General features: G+C 38.6%; 1 protein-coding gene across 1 annotated transcript; it reads right to left on the bottom strand.

Annotated features, from left to right (window-relative positions):
* Positions 1 to 114: 114 nt before the first annotated feature.
* Positions 115 to 15,260, bottom strand: LOC127578552 (interferon-related developmental regulator 1-like). Its single transcript, XM_052030702.1, is given in 14 exon segments — positions 115 to 564; positions 566 to 634; positions 858 to 953; positions 2,461 to 2,506; positions 2,508 to 2,587; positions 4,503 to 4,637; positions 5,566 to 5,674; positions 6,101 to 6,270; positions 6,361 to 6,411; positions 6,490 to 6,647; positions 6,958 to 7,082; positions 7,869 to 7,953; positions 8,654 to 8,776; positions 14,978 to 15,260. Coding segments are annotated over 14 exon segments (1,311 nt in total). The 5' UTR covers positions 15,021 to 15,260; the 3' UTR covers positions 115 to 543.
* Between the last annotated feature and the right edge of the window lie 3,069 nt (positions 15,261 to 18,329).

Below are 18,329 nucleotides of genomic sequence, written 5' to 3'. Positions count from 1 at the left end.
TGTAATGCAATTTTGCTTATACTGAAATAGAATGGAGAGAATACTCTTGTTCCAAAGATATATCCTGTATGCCATGTCACCCTCTACATTAACAGATGGATTCCAATAACTGCACACACTTAGAGCTGCAATTCCCCAATTTATTGCAAAAACTGATTAGAACAAACACGAGCCCATTATTTTGTTTAAATAGATACCAATGGTCATATTGTAAATTTAAAAATCTGGTCACATTAAACAAATTAGGACTTAATACCATTATATAGTACCAACAATAAATGAGTTACAGAAATTTACCTACAATTAAAATCACATACAAATATGTAGCATCATTATGCTGTGCAAATTTACAAAATAAATATACCTAGATGTGGGTGGATATTTAGAAGTGATTGCAAAGGCAAGCATGACCAGATAAACACTTACATAACAAGGGGGCAGAGGGCAAGATAAAGATTCCCTCCATTTGCTACACAACAAACAAATCAAGTATAATAGTCACACATTGTTCACAGAAAACCACCTTTTGAAATTGGCAGGAATTTAAATGTATTCTCCAATGTCCTGCTCTCTTGTCACGGAATTTGTTCCTGGCCTTCGTTCTAGCTTTGCAAATAGCAGAGTTGTAAAAATGCTGAAAAACAGCAAATGAAAAAGCTGAAAATCTCCATGTCAAGCCCATATAAACTTAGTTTTATAACAGCCAACACTGAGTAATATTGTTCAAAATTATCAAAGTGTTACATTGATGCCAGTAATCTGATCAGAAAATTTGCACAATGTCTTCCATTCAATGCTGACTTTTTTCCAGCTCCCCAAATAATGTTAATTGTTTTTCTATTAAGATTTAGCCTTACCCGTTCAACTCTAGAAGTCTTGGTTGCTTTAAGAGTAGCAGCATCAAGCAACAGTGGAGGTCCCAATTCAAAGACACTGCGCACAAATTCATTAGCCTGTTCAAGACAAGTAGCTTTGTTATTCCAAAATGGTTTGGCCATGAAGAACAATTCCTAACATCCGCACTGCTACAATTCAAAGGAATTTACATTTGACTCATTCCCTCAAGATAGCTTTGTAAAACACACTGTATGCCTGGTGAATATAGCAGCAAAAAAAAAGCTGGTGTGCTTGAAAAAGCCAGCACATCCTTTCCCAGTTAAAGTTCAATGACTTCAAAATAAAAGGATAAGGATATAGGCACAAATAACCACAAACTATCTGAAGGCTCAATGAGTTTAAAATAGCTACAAGGGGCAGAGTCATGATGCTTTGGGAAGAAGGTCACATCTGCACTTGTACCCAACAGGTTTACTATTGGAAGCAGCTCAGCTTAGGAACACAAATGTCAAAAGTACATAACTAACTTAAATCCAGCTTTAAAATTACACTGTGTAAGCAAGCTAGATCTTCACAATTTCTTCCTCTAAATGGCTCAAAAGGCATGATTTTCATTAATTTCATCTTCCCTTGCTTAGCTTCCTATAATAAATAGCTTACCAGAAAGGCCATTGGGCATTATTATGGATTTCTTCCATGCTCAAATAACACTAGTCAAATTCCTTGATGTTAGACATGCATCAGAGAGCAGGCAAATCAATTTCTGTTAAAGGATGAATACATGGAATATACTGCTAGAAGCATCAATGGCAGAATGCATTTCAGTATTAAAATGTATTTAAAAGGTTTGCAGTAATGAGCTTAACTTCTGCCAAATGCTTTTAAAAGGCAATCGAATGTTTAGATAACCAAGGGTGGATGTAAGATATGTAGCAAGTAACATCAACATGCTGACTCCCAATACACCCAACCTATAACACAATTTTTACACTCCATGAGTAGATTTTTAAGTGCCTTTTGATCAAAAATTCAGAAAGTGACCCATTGTTTGCAATTATGGATTTGAATTCTTTCCTCAATTTATCCTGCAATAGGTAATAAAAATGTAGAAATACTGCTTTATGATACAGACTAACCACTCAGTTGTCAGTTTTATTCAAAAGTTGCATTCAAAATGCTGGTCAAAAATTGCAGTAAATGCAGCTTATTGAAATCAACATCAATGCCAGGACTAAACATTTCAGTGGTGTATGGAGGGGTGCTGGAAAGTCATCAATAGTTTCAATTATCAAACCACCTGATACTTTAATGACAATTTCTGCAATAAAAAGCTAGCAGTTGTGTGGCACTACAGCTTTTGTCTTCACAACTCTGGAAGTCCACTGCACTTCAGCCTTTTCCTGCATGAATTCCCTGTGAACTGTGCACTCTTAAGTTTTGGAGCATTCAAGCTTGCAACATGCCAATTTCAACTGGAAAAAGCTCCATTTACTTGTGTGGTTACTTGTGGATGCAAACTGGCTATTGGGTATTCTTGCACACAAATACACTTCAAAAACAATAGGCTGTCCTAAAAACAATGCAATTGCAAGTTAGATTTTTTGCTCATATTTGAAATCTAACCTGTAGATGGAATCTTGTACCAGATGCAAGAAGTTCTTGAAGGTTTCATAGGTACGCTTTTCACCCATGTATCAATATACATGCATTCAGGACCAAATGTAATAGTTTCAGGATCAAAATCCCCATCCTAAGGAATATAAAAGGATCCATTCAAAAGGTTAGAGCAATTTGCAACATCTTGGACTGTTGTAGTGCAGATCTGCACAGAGATTCCCAGCTTCAAGTTTAGAACTCCAGCAATTTTCAGAACATACAGGGGACAGGAACTTAATCAACTGCTGCCATTACCCAACCCATTCCGCTTGTATCATGCATTTAATTTACATTATCTCTATGGGGCAGGAATGAATTGGGGAAGCAATCAGTCACACACAGGTTCTCATGCTAGCTGGTAACTAGGATGTGTTAGAAACTGTACATCATGGAGAGAGTGATTATACATTTTCATGCACAGCAATTTACTCAACGTTTTCCACCTGTAAAAATAGCTTTGAATGACATTACCTCTGACAAAATAACAGCTTGAAGTATATACATACTATTTACTATAAGTAGATATATGGACAACAAAAGCTAATTTAGAGCTAATATTGCTTTAATAATCCATTCATACAAAATATTGTTCAACTGATATTTGCATTCAAGTTGTAAAGCTTTCACCACTTAAAAATTCTTCTTGGGAAGATCATGAAATTAGACCAACCAGTACATCTTTTGAATGTTTCAAGGATGCACTCCAGTACTGTTTGGACTAATTTCCAGTACAGCACTTTGATAATAGTATTTGATAATTAGAAAAGCATCCTACTCAACTCCTACAAGCATTATGTAAACACATTTCAGGAACCCTTGCATGCATTCAAAAGTGAAACAAATTCTCTGCTGCCAAGTAGAAACAGCCCATAGTTAACAAATCCAAACCCACTAGATTTTTGCATGTCAAATTACTGAGAATTCTACTTAATGTTGCAAAATGAGAACCACCAACCAAGTGCTTCCTCATCAGACTAAAGCATTGTGAAATTAACATGAAGTTGAACAAGATAAATTAATGAAGGCAAATTCAATAATCAGGTGGAATGTGGAGAAAGGACATTGGACTAAAAATGAAGTTAAAATCTCCAATAATTGAAATTTAAACTAAATGAGACACCATGTTTGCATTAATTCATTTTCAGGTCCAAGACCTTGGCAGTAATTTGACATTTACATAGAATGTATTTTTATCTTCAATTAATGCAACAAAATGTAAAAAATTCATTCCATCTAAATTTGAGGCAACCAGTAAAACCCCATTTTTATAAAGTGGCAGAACAGCACTGCCACTTTTGAATAACTGGATATTTGCCCCTTGTTATGCAATTTGCACACAGATAACAAGAGGTCAACAGCAAATTCTAGGCCAATGCATCCATTACTCAAAATTCAATTTATGACAGATGTGATCTATACAGAATTCCAGGAAAAAAAGCTTTCAGCATGACGAGATGAAATACATTTTGGCTATTCAGTGAGAATATTAGCTTCTAGATACGGTGCACTATTATATACTGGATAAAAGACTTGCAAGTTGAGACACAATATTGATGCTGATTACAGAACAAACGTAACTCAAAGTATCAAATTGACAAGCAGTGATTTGTCAATTAGAGCACAGGACAAAAGTCTCAAAACAGATTTACAATATTGAAAGCTACGCTAGTGCACAGGATTATGAAATGTGTTTACAACAAAAATCAAAAACTTTGCAGCATCAAAATACAATTTCCCCTCAAGCTTCTGTTTACAGCAGTGTAATAAACTTAATTTCAGAAGCTCAGTCATCTCCTGGTTTCCTCTGCTTTGTTTTAGAAGTTCTCTTATAATCACAGAATATAAAAATAAAGGGAAGGTTGAACTAAGGAGAAAATCGAAGTGTTCATTTTAAATAAAATCTGAAGGCCCAAAGCAGAAATGAAGTTTTAAAGACAGAAAATGTGAATATTTGTAAAGTACTCATTTCCATCTGAAACATAAAGGCCTTAGTAATTACAGAATTATACCTCTACAGTCTTCAAGACATCTCTAAATACAGACCGCTGTTTCTTCCGGTCTGTCTTGGCTCGATACTTGTTACTATCTGTAGCCAGACCTTTCAACTTGCAACACAGAAGCTCCATATCTTCAAACTCAAAGTCCTGTTTGGAGATATCCAATCATTAGAAAGACTCTCAGCAGGATCCAACCATTTGTGTTATAAATAATTGATGCCTTAGTCATTATGCAACTACACTGAACTAGAGAAAAACATATTATTCAAGTCTAAGAGCTTTTGTATCACATCCTCAATGAAGATTACTTTTTTTAAAAAAAAATGCTATTATGATTTAACAGAGGATATCAGATGAGAGCTAGAGTTGTGAATGCTTACTTCCTGGAATCTTGCTATTCTGAATTGTGACAGTGAAGAGCAACATGTCATAGTCCAGCTCAGTCCAGTCAGGCAGGGATAATTCAAGTAGTCTTAAAGCCAATTGTCCCTGTTCCAGCTCTTTGAAACTGCAATCCACATCAGCAAAACCCACACCCATCATTCTATAATGATGCAAGTCCACCAGTAGAGTACCTTTTTGTATAGTGCTGGATAGGGACCAAAATTTGGACTAGGCCCACAACATGGTCTCTGGGTAGCTCACTCCATGTTAATAAGCATAGATCTGAATCTTACTTTAAATGCAAGAACTCCATTTCTCCCTTCCCCCACACAGTAAATGATCTAATGTGCCACATGTGATCTCCAGCAACTCTGGATCTCATTGCCTGAAAGGATATTGGGGCAGGAGCCCTCACACTTGAGAATTGGATGTATACCTGAGCAGCTGTCCTGCTAGACCTAGTGCTGGAAGAGGGGATGGCATTGGGGAGCTCTGACCAGCACAGGCACCACAGGTGAAAGACCTTCTTCAATACCACAAGGCTTCTATGATTTTAAAAAAAATTGTCACCTAAACAATCATTTTGCCTTACTTGAGTGAAATAAAGTTATCACTTCATTCAATTTTACCAAAATCTACACATTTCATAACTACTGGTGACTAATAGATGCAAGAGAAAATACTTGCTTACATCATAGATATCCCTGGCCAACTCGAATAAAAGAGCCATCGTCTCTCCAGCAGCAATTCTCATGTCCACATCACCGCAGGAAAGAAGACAAGGAAGTTTGGTCAAATGGCTGAAAATGGCAATTCAATTGAGGCATTATTATCCATGCAAATAATTTCAAACTAGAAAAAAAACATTAGATGGACAATAATAAAATTACAAAGCAACTAGAAGCAGCCTTACTGGAAGATAAACTTTCAATTTAAAAATACAACTAATTTAGAGTAATGACTTGCAAGATTTACAATAGTAATAATAATGACTGACTAACAATTCCAGCTACATGAAGAATGAAATTGTGTCTTAATCCCAAATCTCATTAGCACCACTGAAAATAAAGCATCCAAACAAATGGTATTATTTAAACAGAAGATTTTAAACCATTAACCAGAAGCCAGTATTCCCAATCCAGTGTGTTATGTCATCCAAGGCACAAAAACCTCCAAAATCATATTCAGGTAGCAAGTCGTTAAGCCATTTTAACTAAATGACATACGTTTCAAATATTTTCTTCATCAATGAGGCTGGACAAATTGTTAGCAGCAAGGTCCATGCTACTAATGTAGTGATGTGCAGTGGTGTTGTTTGGACACCAGTCATCTTATCTTGCTTCTGGTAAGATGCTGTAAAGATGCTCTCAAGGTATGTCATTGTTAAGTGTAGATCCTGTATCAGAAGGACAAAAAAACCATTAGCTTTTGAATTCAATTCTGAAGAACTTTACATTCATTTTGTTAAAATAATCACTATGCTCACCTCAGTATCATCAGCTGCAACGTAGCAACAAATAGCCAAACTGGTAGCACACTTAAAGCAAAGCAGAAGTGCGTTAATATCAAAACAGTCAATTGTTTCAATAAATATTTAAAAACAAAGTCTACCTACAGCTCTTCGTGTCTGTACACAGACTGATTTATCAGTAAGGATGGTCTTGAAAATGGGCCTCAAACTTTTGAAGACCTCTTCACTTTCAATGCTAGATCCCAGCTGAATACAAAGAAGAGAAGCAACTTGGGCGGCAACACACTGTTCTTCACTTTTTCCTTGTTTGAAAAAACAAAACTGACTGGTTATTGATTTACCGAATAGTTTAAAATATATAGTTCATCAAGTCAGATATGGACAGTTTTTTTTGTAAATATATCAATGGGCATCAATGCATACAAATGCAAATAAACACAAGCACTAATACCAGAACAGCAAATTAAGATTTATGTCACATTCTAAACTCAGTCACATAATTTGTTCCCATTTTAAATGGTCCATCATTGTACTGATACTACCAATAATCATCAAGATGAGATTTCTTAATAATCTTAGTTTAAGCTAGGGGAAAAAAGTTCTTTCAGCTACCTTTCTTCAGACAGCGCTCGATACTGTCTGTTATGGTCACCCTTCTTTCAAGGATAAAGTCATAAAGGAGTTTGGAAGAGAAAGCAGATTTCAATCCTTCAAGAGCAGATAATCTGATTTTTGCACTGTGAATGCAAATGTGTATATTAGTTAAACATGGATTTTTGCAGAGATCCATTTAACATGATCAGAAATTTCCATTAATGGATACAACTTGTACCACTGAACACAGCTGTACCAACCAAACTCTTACTTCACAAGTGCTATGACAATTTTTGGTGGGCAAGTCAGAGAATAGCAGGTAATCTTCTTGGCATAGGGTGAAAAACATGGGTCATAATGGACATGGAAGTTAAAGACCATGAATAACCCCAAATTTCAAGCTATTGCAAATTTGAATGCCATACCGTCAAGCTAATGAAGTCTTTCAGAATATCATGCATAATGAGAAAAAAAGAGAAGTCTTTTGAAGATATGTAAAAAGATAGTTTTGCTTTCCACAATTTGATGTTGAAACCCAAGAACTGGTAGACTTCACTAATTGTTCCTCTTCCGTTTGTGGTCTTGTGTCACAAATTTTCACAAACAGTACTAATTAAATACAGTAATGCATTCACTGAATGCTCATCAATTTCATTCAAGGGCTGGGGTGGGGGGAAAGAAGGGGAGTGGTGAACAGAAGCCCATTTGTTTTCAGCTTCTTCCTAGGCAAATTCAATTGACATCTAACACAGTAATGAATGCATGTCTCAAGTTTAAGTGCCTCTGCACCATACTGGGAAAAACTACTGTATCATTTATCCATTTCATCTCCAAAATCAATGACTAAATTGGTTACAAAATAATGTCCATCTAAAAAACAATTTAAGTGTAGATATTTACTGCTTAGTACAGCACAGATTTGAATTTACCTTTTATCAAGAGTGCTGTCAATAAATCCTCTTAGTCTATAGTCATAATCCTCTTGGCTTGCTTCTTCATCAAGATCTTCAACAGCTGAAAGAGATCACTTCTGCTGAGGACATTTGGGACATTTAAAAATTGTTCATGTACATTAGTCAAATATGTCAACAATATGGTTGAATGCATGTGAAAGATGGCTAAAACATTTTTATAGTTAATCTCTCCCTTATGTTCACTTCAAAGTTTGTTATAAATGACTGAGGTAGCCTCCACATTCTCAATGGATAAGCTCCCAGTGGAGTAAAGTTATTACTTTAAATTAGAAAACTGGTCTCAATTTTTAAAGTTTCTCTCAAAAGTTTGGTTCAAATTACTAACTGCAAGTCAGCATCTCCATTATAATTTCAACAGCAATTTACAAAGATCAGGAAATGGGTAAACCCCCAGTGGTGGAGAGCTTTGGCAACTACAAGTCTCAAGTAACCAGTTTTTAAATTTGAAAGGTGAAGTTGCTCAAGGGAGGGCAGGTTGTGTCAAATGCTTACTTTCCTTTGGGTGAATCAATACTGCTTCCAGAGCTTTCCTATCAACCTGTTGCACAGATTAAGCAGGTAGTCAAAAATCAATTTTGCCAATCTTGGCATTGGATTTAGTCCCCTTAACTGCACCCAATTTGAGAAAAAAATTAAACAGCTTTGCGCAGGGTCCAGAAAATCCAGATACCAGATTTCAAGATCCAAAGTGACAGAAATTTAACAGAGGTGGTACTGGTAAGAATTCAATGGCACCTTACTTTGATCAGTTTCTGTACCATCATCAGCCAAGCTGGTAGGATCACTAAAACTGCTGCAGTGGCTCATTGTTTCGATGGATGCATCTTCATCACTGAAAGGCTGCACTGCTCGGTGCTGTCTGCCTGTCAGGAGGAAACAAAAGTATTACTTATCTAGCAATCAAGAATTGTTACATCCACTTCAACTGATGCTAGGTACAAAAAGCAAACCCACTAATGGTTAAAGCTAACTTTTTCCAAGTTAACAGTCACAAATTTGTTTGATGATCAGAAGTACACTGGGAAACTTCATATTTTCCTGCCATTAATTACAGCAAAGAAATTTCAGTGCATCCTTTCTTTCTTACATACTGTATCAGTCTTGTCTCCCAGTCAAACTACACAATTTTGCAGATCTCAGGAAATTACAAAACCCACATGCAATTAAAGCTGCAATTCTTGCAAATTAACATTTCTTAAACAGAAAATGTCCCAATCCACTTTAACCAGTCATCAGTTCCTGGTACTCAGGTCTTTTAAAAAGCACAGCTACAAGTACAATTTATTTCATGGTCATGACACTTTGGGGGGGGGGGGGGGGGGGGGGGGGGGGGGGGGGGGGGGGGGGGGGGGGGGGGGGGGGGGGGCGGGGGGGGGGAGGGCGGGTGGAAGCATCATATAGAATGGTGCAGCACAGAAACAGACCCTTCAGCCCACCACATCTGTGCAATGATGCCAATCTAAACTAATCCTGTTTGCCTGCACATGGTCCATAATTTTTGCTCATTCACATATCTGAATGACTGCTTCTTAAACATTGCTATTTTATCTGCTTATATCTCCCACACCCACCACCCCCCCAAAAAGCAGGGCATTCCAGGCAACTACCATTCTCTTAGAAATGTGCCTTGCACATCTCCTTTAAGCATTCCCCTCCAAACCTATGCCCTCTAGTATTTCCACCCTGGGAAAAATATTGACCATCTGCCCAATCCATATTTCTGTGTCTATCAAGGGCACAACCCTGCCACCATTGAGGGCATCTCAACAGGCAGTGCCTCAAGGCAGTATCCATCCTTAAGGACCCTCACAACCCAGAACATGCCCTCCATGTTGCTACCATCAGGAAAGAGGTACAGGAGCCTGAAGACCCACACTCAATGTTCCAGGAACAGCTTCTTCACTTCTGCCAGATTTCTGAATGGCCCATGAACACTACCTCATTCCTCTTTTGCACTATTTACTTTTGTAACATAACAATTTGTGTCTTTGTCTTGCACTGTACTGCTGCCACAAAACAAATTTCACGACATACGTCAGTGATAATAAATATGATTCAGTTTGCCCCTCAGCCTCCAATGTTCCAACAAAAAAAAAATCCAAATTTGTCCAACTTCTCCTTATAGCTAACACACTCCAATCCAGGTGAATACTGATGTGAAGTACTTAAAGACCTTGCCAACTTCCCATGGCTCCATGTGCAAATTCTCTCCATTGCCCGAGTGGACATACCCTTCCCCTAGCTACCCTCGTGTGTAAAGTGCTTTTGGATTCTCCTTAATTCTACTTTCCAAGGACATTCCATGGTCCCTTTTCATCCTCTAGTTTCTAAGTTCTTCCTGCTTCCTTTATATTCCTCAAAGGCCTTAACTGAATTTCAACTTTTTTCCTTTTGACTAATTTTACAATTTTTCCTGTCATTGAAGGTTCCTGAACCTTGCCATCCTCACCTTTTATCCATATGGGAACATGCTGATCTTGAACTCTAATCAGCTGGCCTTTAAAAGACTTCCACATGTCAAATGTGGATTTGCCCTCAAACAGCCTCTCCCAATCTACTACCCCCAGTTCCTGCCCAATCTTGTTGTAATTAGCCTTCCCCCAAATTTCCTCCAGGTGCTCTGGTTTCCTCCCACATTCCAAACACGCACAGGTTAGGAAGTTGTGGGCATGCTATGTTGGCACTGGAAGCATGGCAACACTTGTGGGCTGTCCCAGAACACTATGCAAAAAGATGTATTTCACTGTGTTTCGATGTACGTGTGACTAATAAAGATATCTTATCTCATTAGCACTCCACCTCCACCCGAAGGTCCAGTCTTACCCATAATTACCTTAAAACTTGAGGAATTACTGTTCCCAAAATGATTCCACACTGAAATTTTGACTGCCTAGCTAGGGTCATACCCCATTACAAGTCACAATGCAATCTCTACCTTCAAGGCATTTCTTCAAAGTTGGCTTTATCAACAACTTTCAGAAATAACAATAGTTTGACTATGGAATTTCTATCTTACAGCAAAACCCAAATGATTCTTGAATTCTGCTTGAACTCCAGCTAAAGTTAGAACATGAAGAAGCTTCCATCCCAAATTTGAGGCACATAAACCATGGGAACATTACACTGCTACAGCAAGGTAACCACTACATTGTCATAGGAATTGTCTTGTTAAAAAGCTCCTACTCCTATGGTCATGTTGAACAACATTTATGTTGTTTCAAGAAGAGTTCCCTTATTTACTGGCAACCTGCATTGCTTTGCAAAGAATAACTGGTGATTTAACTTTACTCTACGTGGAATCCTACAGGGCACAATGGCTGCCACGAGCCCTTAGGACACAAAAGGGCCAGTATAAAATAAAAGTTCCTTTCTCTTATGGAAGGCAGAATTTTTAAGTTCAAGGGGTAGTTGTTTCTAAAAGTTTGTCAGCATTGATCAGAGGTAAAGTCAATATAGTTTTCTCAATTACATTTTTAATGGCATAATTTGCATGTTGTGTCATTTGCTGTACCAATTATCCAGTACACAAATTGTTCTAATTTGCTATATTTTAACTAACACTAACTTTGAAAGCTTTTCTGCTATTTAGGATTTAAAATCAAATTAGTATTTCAAGGGATTCCATTTCCATCTGAGCCAATCAGAATTCTTCACTCCTACCTTGATACACATGCTCCAAACTTTGTAACTTGCCATTCAACTTCCAGTAGTATGAAGTTACATTATTGTGAAAATCTAAGGATCGCCACATGGCTGTAGATGCAAGATGCATCTCAAAGCACAAACAGAAACCCAGTGTTAACTTTATGCAACTGCTGCTGCACTATGAAAAAAAACTTTGATCACTGCTAGGTTCTGATGACCAAATGTGAATAGATCTATGGTGGTGAAGTAACTGTTAACTTCAGATCACTACTCAACTTCAAAGTTGGTGTTAAGTAATTGGACCCCACCACTCTCCAATGACCACTTTACTTGGATTTCTAACTGCACCATACTTAGATGTTGTACAAGTCAGTCAAAAGTACGTGCAAATAATGAGTGCTTATTTACATTTCCAAACCCTTCACCAGGATTCATTTGTAGACATCATATTTGTATTTAAGCTCTTGTAACTGAAGGACAGGGAAGTTTCCAATAGTTGCATGAAGTCCTAGCTGTTTGGAGCAGTGTATACAATTCTAGACACTTCAGAGAAAGGATACTGTGCTTGGAAGAGGTACAGATTTACCATAATGTTACTTCAAGGGTTAATTACAAGTTTATAAACTAGATTTGTATTCCCCAAAAATGCAGAATTACATTGATTACATGATTTTACAATTAATATGAAAGAAACTTTACAACAGCAAGCCGCAAATACAATTACTAAAATTAATTTGAGGCTGGGTTTTTCAAGATGGATGGATCTCACCAAATGGTCTATTCCTGCTCCCACAAGATAAGTCTGGTGTCAAAATAGTTATGTTAAATAGTTGAGCCACACATCTCCCAGCAAATCAACAACTACCAAGGGTCTCATGTTTTAGAATGCTTTTGTTAGTGTTAACACTCAGTTCTGATCTCTCCATCTCCAAGTACTAGGTCCAAAGTGATCCAGAAAACACAGCAAATCTGTTATGTTTATATCAACACAGAATAGCCAACCCCATATTTTGATATTGGGAACTCTGTCCCCAGAAAACCCAGCCAAGGGAAATATCCCTGCATTTACCATAAGAATAGTGTTTCAATCAGATCTCCTCATTCATCTAAATGTTAGGGAGTATAGGCCTATATAACCTCTACTCACATGAATATTCCCCTCATCCCAGGAATCCCTTTGGCAGCTATTGCATTCCCTTGATTACTAGTACAGGGGCTCCCCAGATTACAAAAACCTGACACAAATCTGTCTTTATGCAAGTTCTCCCACAGAACTCTACATACAAACAATACCTCTGAAAATAAACCTGTCGATTGTACTTGATCATGGACATTTGTTGTAGAGTCTACAAAGTTTAAAATTGTCTGTACAGGCAAACATCCAAGTGTTTAAACTGCAGCTTGATTAAAAAAGGTCTTGATGGAATTTTGTTGCTTCTGTTAACACTCCAGCTCTGTGACAGTATCTGCGGTGACTGGCTGCAAATGAGTGAATTTCTGTTGTTATTTCTGTCTCCCATTTGTTTTCCCTTACTGAGAAATTGTTAGTTTCCGACTTGCAGAAAAAGGAAATTGGTTTATGGACAGCTCTCAGAAACTGAATGCTGTCACAACTTAGGGAGTGCCTGTATAGCACATTTTCCTCCAATAGGGAGGAAAACTGCACAGTATTCAGCAGCAGTTTTGCCAGGGGCCTACATACTTACAATAAGACATTTTTTTTGTAATAAAGGTCAACCTACTGTTTCCCTTCCCAATTGGTTACTCTACCCGCATGCTAACTTTATTGTCTATTGTTGAGTTTGTCAAATGCACCAGTACATGTAGGCATAAATGCAATGAAAAACCTAGTTGCAACAGCATCACAGGCACATAGCATCAATGATTTGTGTACACCATCACCACCACTAAGATAGTTCTGAACACCAACTCCGATATCTTACCAGAATTTGTTTTTTTTCCAATTCTTTGTAAGAAAGCAGATAACTTTACATTTCTCCACATTTTCCATTTGCAGCATCCTCACCCAGTTAGCTGTCCACTTGAAGCCTCTCTGCATTTCTTCCAACTCTTTGTACCATTAGTCTTGGCTTCTGTACATTTGGTCCCATCATCCAAATTAATGATTGATATTTTAAACAGTTAGCATCCAGCAATTTTTTTTGGTAACACCTCATTAAAGTCTCCCAACCCAAAACAGCCTTGCATTTTCAGTCCTTTAATCAATCCTTGATCCATTTTATTTTCAACTGCCCATTCTATAACTTTAGAAACCTTGTGTAGCTGCTTACCAAAGATCTTTTGAAGGACCAGATACATCACACCCACTTGCTTTTCTGCATCTAGCAGTCTCAAAAAAAAACCCAAGACTTTTCAAACAATTTCCATTTTCGCTGAAATTATTGAATTGCATCCACTTTGCTGTGAAGTGCTTTTTACTCAGTGTTGGCTTGGGTCCATCTTAAGTTGATAACAGCCATTGTAAATACCCCCTTGATACATGCAAAATGGGGTTCAGACATTTCCACAAGGGCAAGCAGTTAGATACTAAACCTGCATTTTTCCAAAGGTTTGGAAGGATAGGGTAAAGAAAACTAGCAAATACATGACAAGTTGAGTACAGGGTAAACAATTTGGTTCATTGGATTTCAATAGAGAAAAATCACAAACTCTAATTTGAATATTCATTTGCAAGAGCAACTTTTCACTACTTCAAAACTCCATGCATTTATAAAAAACTAAAAATTTGTTGACATTTGCCATGAACCACATGCTATCTGTACAAATCTAAGTACCCTGATCTATCCATTATTTAGCTTAAGGTCATAATTTTAAAAAATTTGTTGACATTTGCCATGAACCACATGCTATCTGTACAAATCTATGTACCCTGATCTATCCATTATTTAGCTTAAGGTCATAATTTTAACCCTGCCTCGGACTAGTCAGGCGCATGTGGGATTCCCATGGTGAATTATGGTCATGTTAAAATAATTCTCTTCTGCGTTTGAAACCAGTTGTTACTGATTAACCTCCAGCAGAAGTGTCTGAGCAAAACAGACTCGTTACTAGGTGGAGCAGTCATTGCCCGCCTGGGAAGTGTGTAGTCCACCGGCACAGCCTTGCCGACAACAGCAACGCCCTGTCCGCGGGGCCCTAACCCCACAGCCGCCCAGCCACCGCCGGCCGCTGCCGGTCACCGGGCGGAGCCACATGCGACCTGCCGGGCGGTGAGCAGTCGCCGGTCGCACTATTGTCTGCCCGCCACTCGACCGGCGAGTTCTGCCCCCGCGCGGCACGCCGGGAGCTGTAGTCCGACCACACCCACCCTCCCACGCTGTCAGCAGCGAGCCGTTCACTGCTGAACTACAACGCCCAGAACCCATCGCCCCGCCATGCGCCTCTTCCGCCGATCTTACCTCCACCGCCTCCCTTGTTGTTCCGCTTCTTGGACTTCGGCATTTTCCCGATTCTTTCCCCGGGAATGGCAACGCTGCAGACTGCTAATATCACCTTAGTATTACCGATCAGCCGATTGAAGAACACTTTTTACTGTAACGTCTTTCAGGAACCAGATGTAAATCACCAAACGGCAATAAAAAATAATAAATAATCCCGGTAGATAGCGACGAACCAAAACGACTCATTTTACCTCTGCATTAACCAGAGTCGGCGTAAGACTGCCCACGTCGCCCTTTATATGGCCGCGGTGACGCACGGCTACGTAACGACAGCACGTAACACGGAGCGCGAGGGGCGGTGTCGGCGTTCAGCCAATCAGCGCAAGGCTGCGATCCGCCGCCGCCCAGCCGGCCTCAGTGACACGTTGACGGAAAAGTAGCGAAAGGAATAAAGCGGCAGCGAGCGTGGGAGAGACGTGTCATTGTGCTGACCTCCCCACTGCAACGGGTGACTCAACAAATTCAGGGGCTGCTTGCTGAATTTTCCCCAATTAGATTTCCCCTTAGATTTCTCTAAGGCTCGATAACTATAACGTCAAGTAATAACACAACATAGTATCTGAGTGGAGCAAAAATACAGTAATCTATTAACAGAGTTCACGTTACGTTTACTAAAGATTAAATGCTCCCGACTGAGTCATCAGTAACGTAGGTTACAAGCTACTAAATAAACGGTAATAATGAATTAAGATATTTTTTAATTACCAGTAAAACATATAGACATAATTGTTAAGAGCCAGCCGTCTTAACAAACAGCTCTTTCTGTGATTGAATGTCATGATGATTTACAAAAGAATCTCAGTTATTCAGTGAGTGAGACTCTTACTTACTTACTCATTCCAGCCAATGCAACAAGTCTAATTTTAAAAATACGTTCCAGTTTTCGTATTGCACAAATGGAAATTTAAAAAAACCTATTAATATTAAACTAAATATGACATTTATGTAAATCTCTGATGAAAAGCTGATGATACATTAAGCAAGAGATCATGACTTTAAAAAGTTAAGCTGTAAGTATTAGAGAAAAATAAGTACCTTTGTAAAAGTTTTTTTGTATATGTTATAAATAACGAAGTAGAAAGTAAAATGGAAAGCATATTTAGGGAGATGGACACAACACAACTTAAGTGTGAGCTGGCAGAAAAGGAATGAGTCCTCTGAGTCAATCTCACTCTCCATCAGCTTTTCCATTCTGGATATCATTGGGTGTAGTGGTCAGAGACAGCAGTGTGGTACCACAAGTGGCTCAATTGCCTGCAAGTGGAATGAGAAAAGTGAGAGAGCAATAGTGAAAGGAGTTTCAATAGCTAGGGGACAGACAGGCATTTCTGTAGTCATAGACGTGACTCCAGGATGCTATGTTGTTTCCATGGTGCCAGGGCAAGAATGTCACTGACCAGCTGCAGAGATTTCTGAAAAGTGAGGGAGAACACCCAGAAGTCAGGTCCATATTGACACCAACATCACAAGCAGAAAAGGGATGAAGTCCTCAAGGCAGAATATAGGGAGTGATTGAAAAGCAGGTTCTCAAAGGTAGTGAACTCAAGATTATTCCTAGTACCATGTGCTAATAAGTACAGAGAAAGGAGGATAGAGCAAATGAATGCATGGCTGGAGAGATGGTACAGCAGGGAGGGCTTTAGATTTCTGAAGCATTGGATCTGCTTCAGGGGCAGGTGAGAGTATACTAATCCAACAGGTTGCTCTGCAGCAGGGCTGGAACCAATATCCTTGTGGAGGGAGGGGCAGGGTTGCTAGTGTTATTGAGGAGAGTTTAAACTGACCTAATAGGGGAATGGGAACCTCAAAGGGAATTCAGGAAGGGGCATGGAATAGGGAAGTTGGAAAAGTAGTAAGAAAGATAAATGGACAGCAAAATCAAAGTCAAACTGCAAAAGGGGACTCGTACAGAAAAATGTTAAAACAACAAAAGTAAAGGTGCTGCATTGGAATCCTCACAATATTCACAACAAGATTAGTTAATTAATAGCACAAATAGAAGTAAATAGGCACGATCTAATTACCATTTAAAAAGCCTAGCCACAGAGTGACCAAATCTGGGAGCTGAATGTTCAAGGCTGTTTGACATTTAGTAAGGATGGGCAAATAGGGAAAGGGAACGGTGTATTATTATTAATAAGGGAGATCAGTGCAGTTGTGGAAAATGATCATGGCAGGACAGATCATGATGTAAAATAGAATCAATTTTGGTTGAGCTAAAAACAACAAAGACATTGATAGGAGGCCACCAGTTGTAATATCTGACATGGCATGGATCACAAAGTTAGGTTTGTGGGTAACAGGAAAATACAGTAATCATGGGAGACTTTAACCCTCAGATAGACTGGATTGATCAAATTTGCTACAATAAGATGGAAGGTGAATTTATGAAATGTAGAGGAGATGTGTTTATAGATCAAGATATTGAGGAACCAGCTAGGGAAAAGGTTATCTTCATCTCATTTTGTGCAATGAGAAAAGTTTAATTGATAATCGTTTTGCTAAGGTGCCTTTGGAGAAGGGTGACCATAACATGGTAGAATTTTACATTGAGTTTGAAAGTGATGTAGTTCAAAGCAAAACTGGGGTTTTAAAGCTAAACAAACAATGTAGGTATCAGAGGAGAGTTGACTGTGGTTGATTGGGAGGGTATATTGAAAGGTCTGTGGTGGATAGGCAATGGTTAACACTTAAAAAATGCATAAAATGCAAATTACAATATTCCTTTAAGACACAAATTCCCAAAAGGAAAAGTGGTTCATCCATGAATGACAAGAGAAATTAAGGATGATGTTGAAACAAAGGAAGAGGCTTACAAAGTTACCAGAAGCAGCTGTCGGCTTGAGAACTGGGGCTATTATAGAACACAGCAATGGAAGATGAAGAAATTGATAAAGAAAGACAAGCTAGTGGACTGACAAGAAACATAAAAAACATAAAAGCCTTTATAGGTATGCAAAAAGGTAAAAACTACTGAGGCCAAATGTGGGCCTCTTACTGACAGGGGGCAGGAGAATTGTAATGAGGAATTAGGAAGGGCCATGAGGAAATAAAGTGCCAGAGTTGTTGGAGATTAAAAGCTGGTAATTCTCAAAGATCCAATGATCTGCATCCCAGACTTTTGAAAGAGGTGGTGGATCCACTCATTATGATCTTGCAAAGTTCTGTAGATTCTGGATTTATTCCCCCGGTTTGGACGGTACCAAATGTGACCTCACTATTTAAAAGAGGAAGAAGGAAAACAGGGAAGTGTTGACCTGTTAGCCTAACTTCAGTGGTCGGGTGAATTCTGGGATCTGTAATGAAGGAT

The sequence above is a fragment of the Pristis pectinata genome, chromosome 15, assembly GCF_009764475.1.
Source record: "Pristis pectinata isolate sPriPec2 chromosome 15, sPriPec2.1.pri, whole genome shotgun sequence".
NCBI lineage: Eukaryota > Metazoa > Chordata > Chondrichthyes > Rhinopristiformes > Pristidae > Pristis > Pristis pectinata.
Note: the sequence above shows the minus strand (reverse complement) of the source record. Positions and strands in the feature narration are given on the sequence as shown.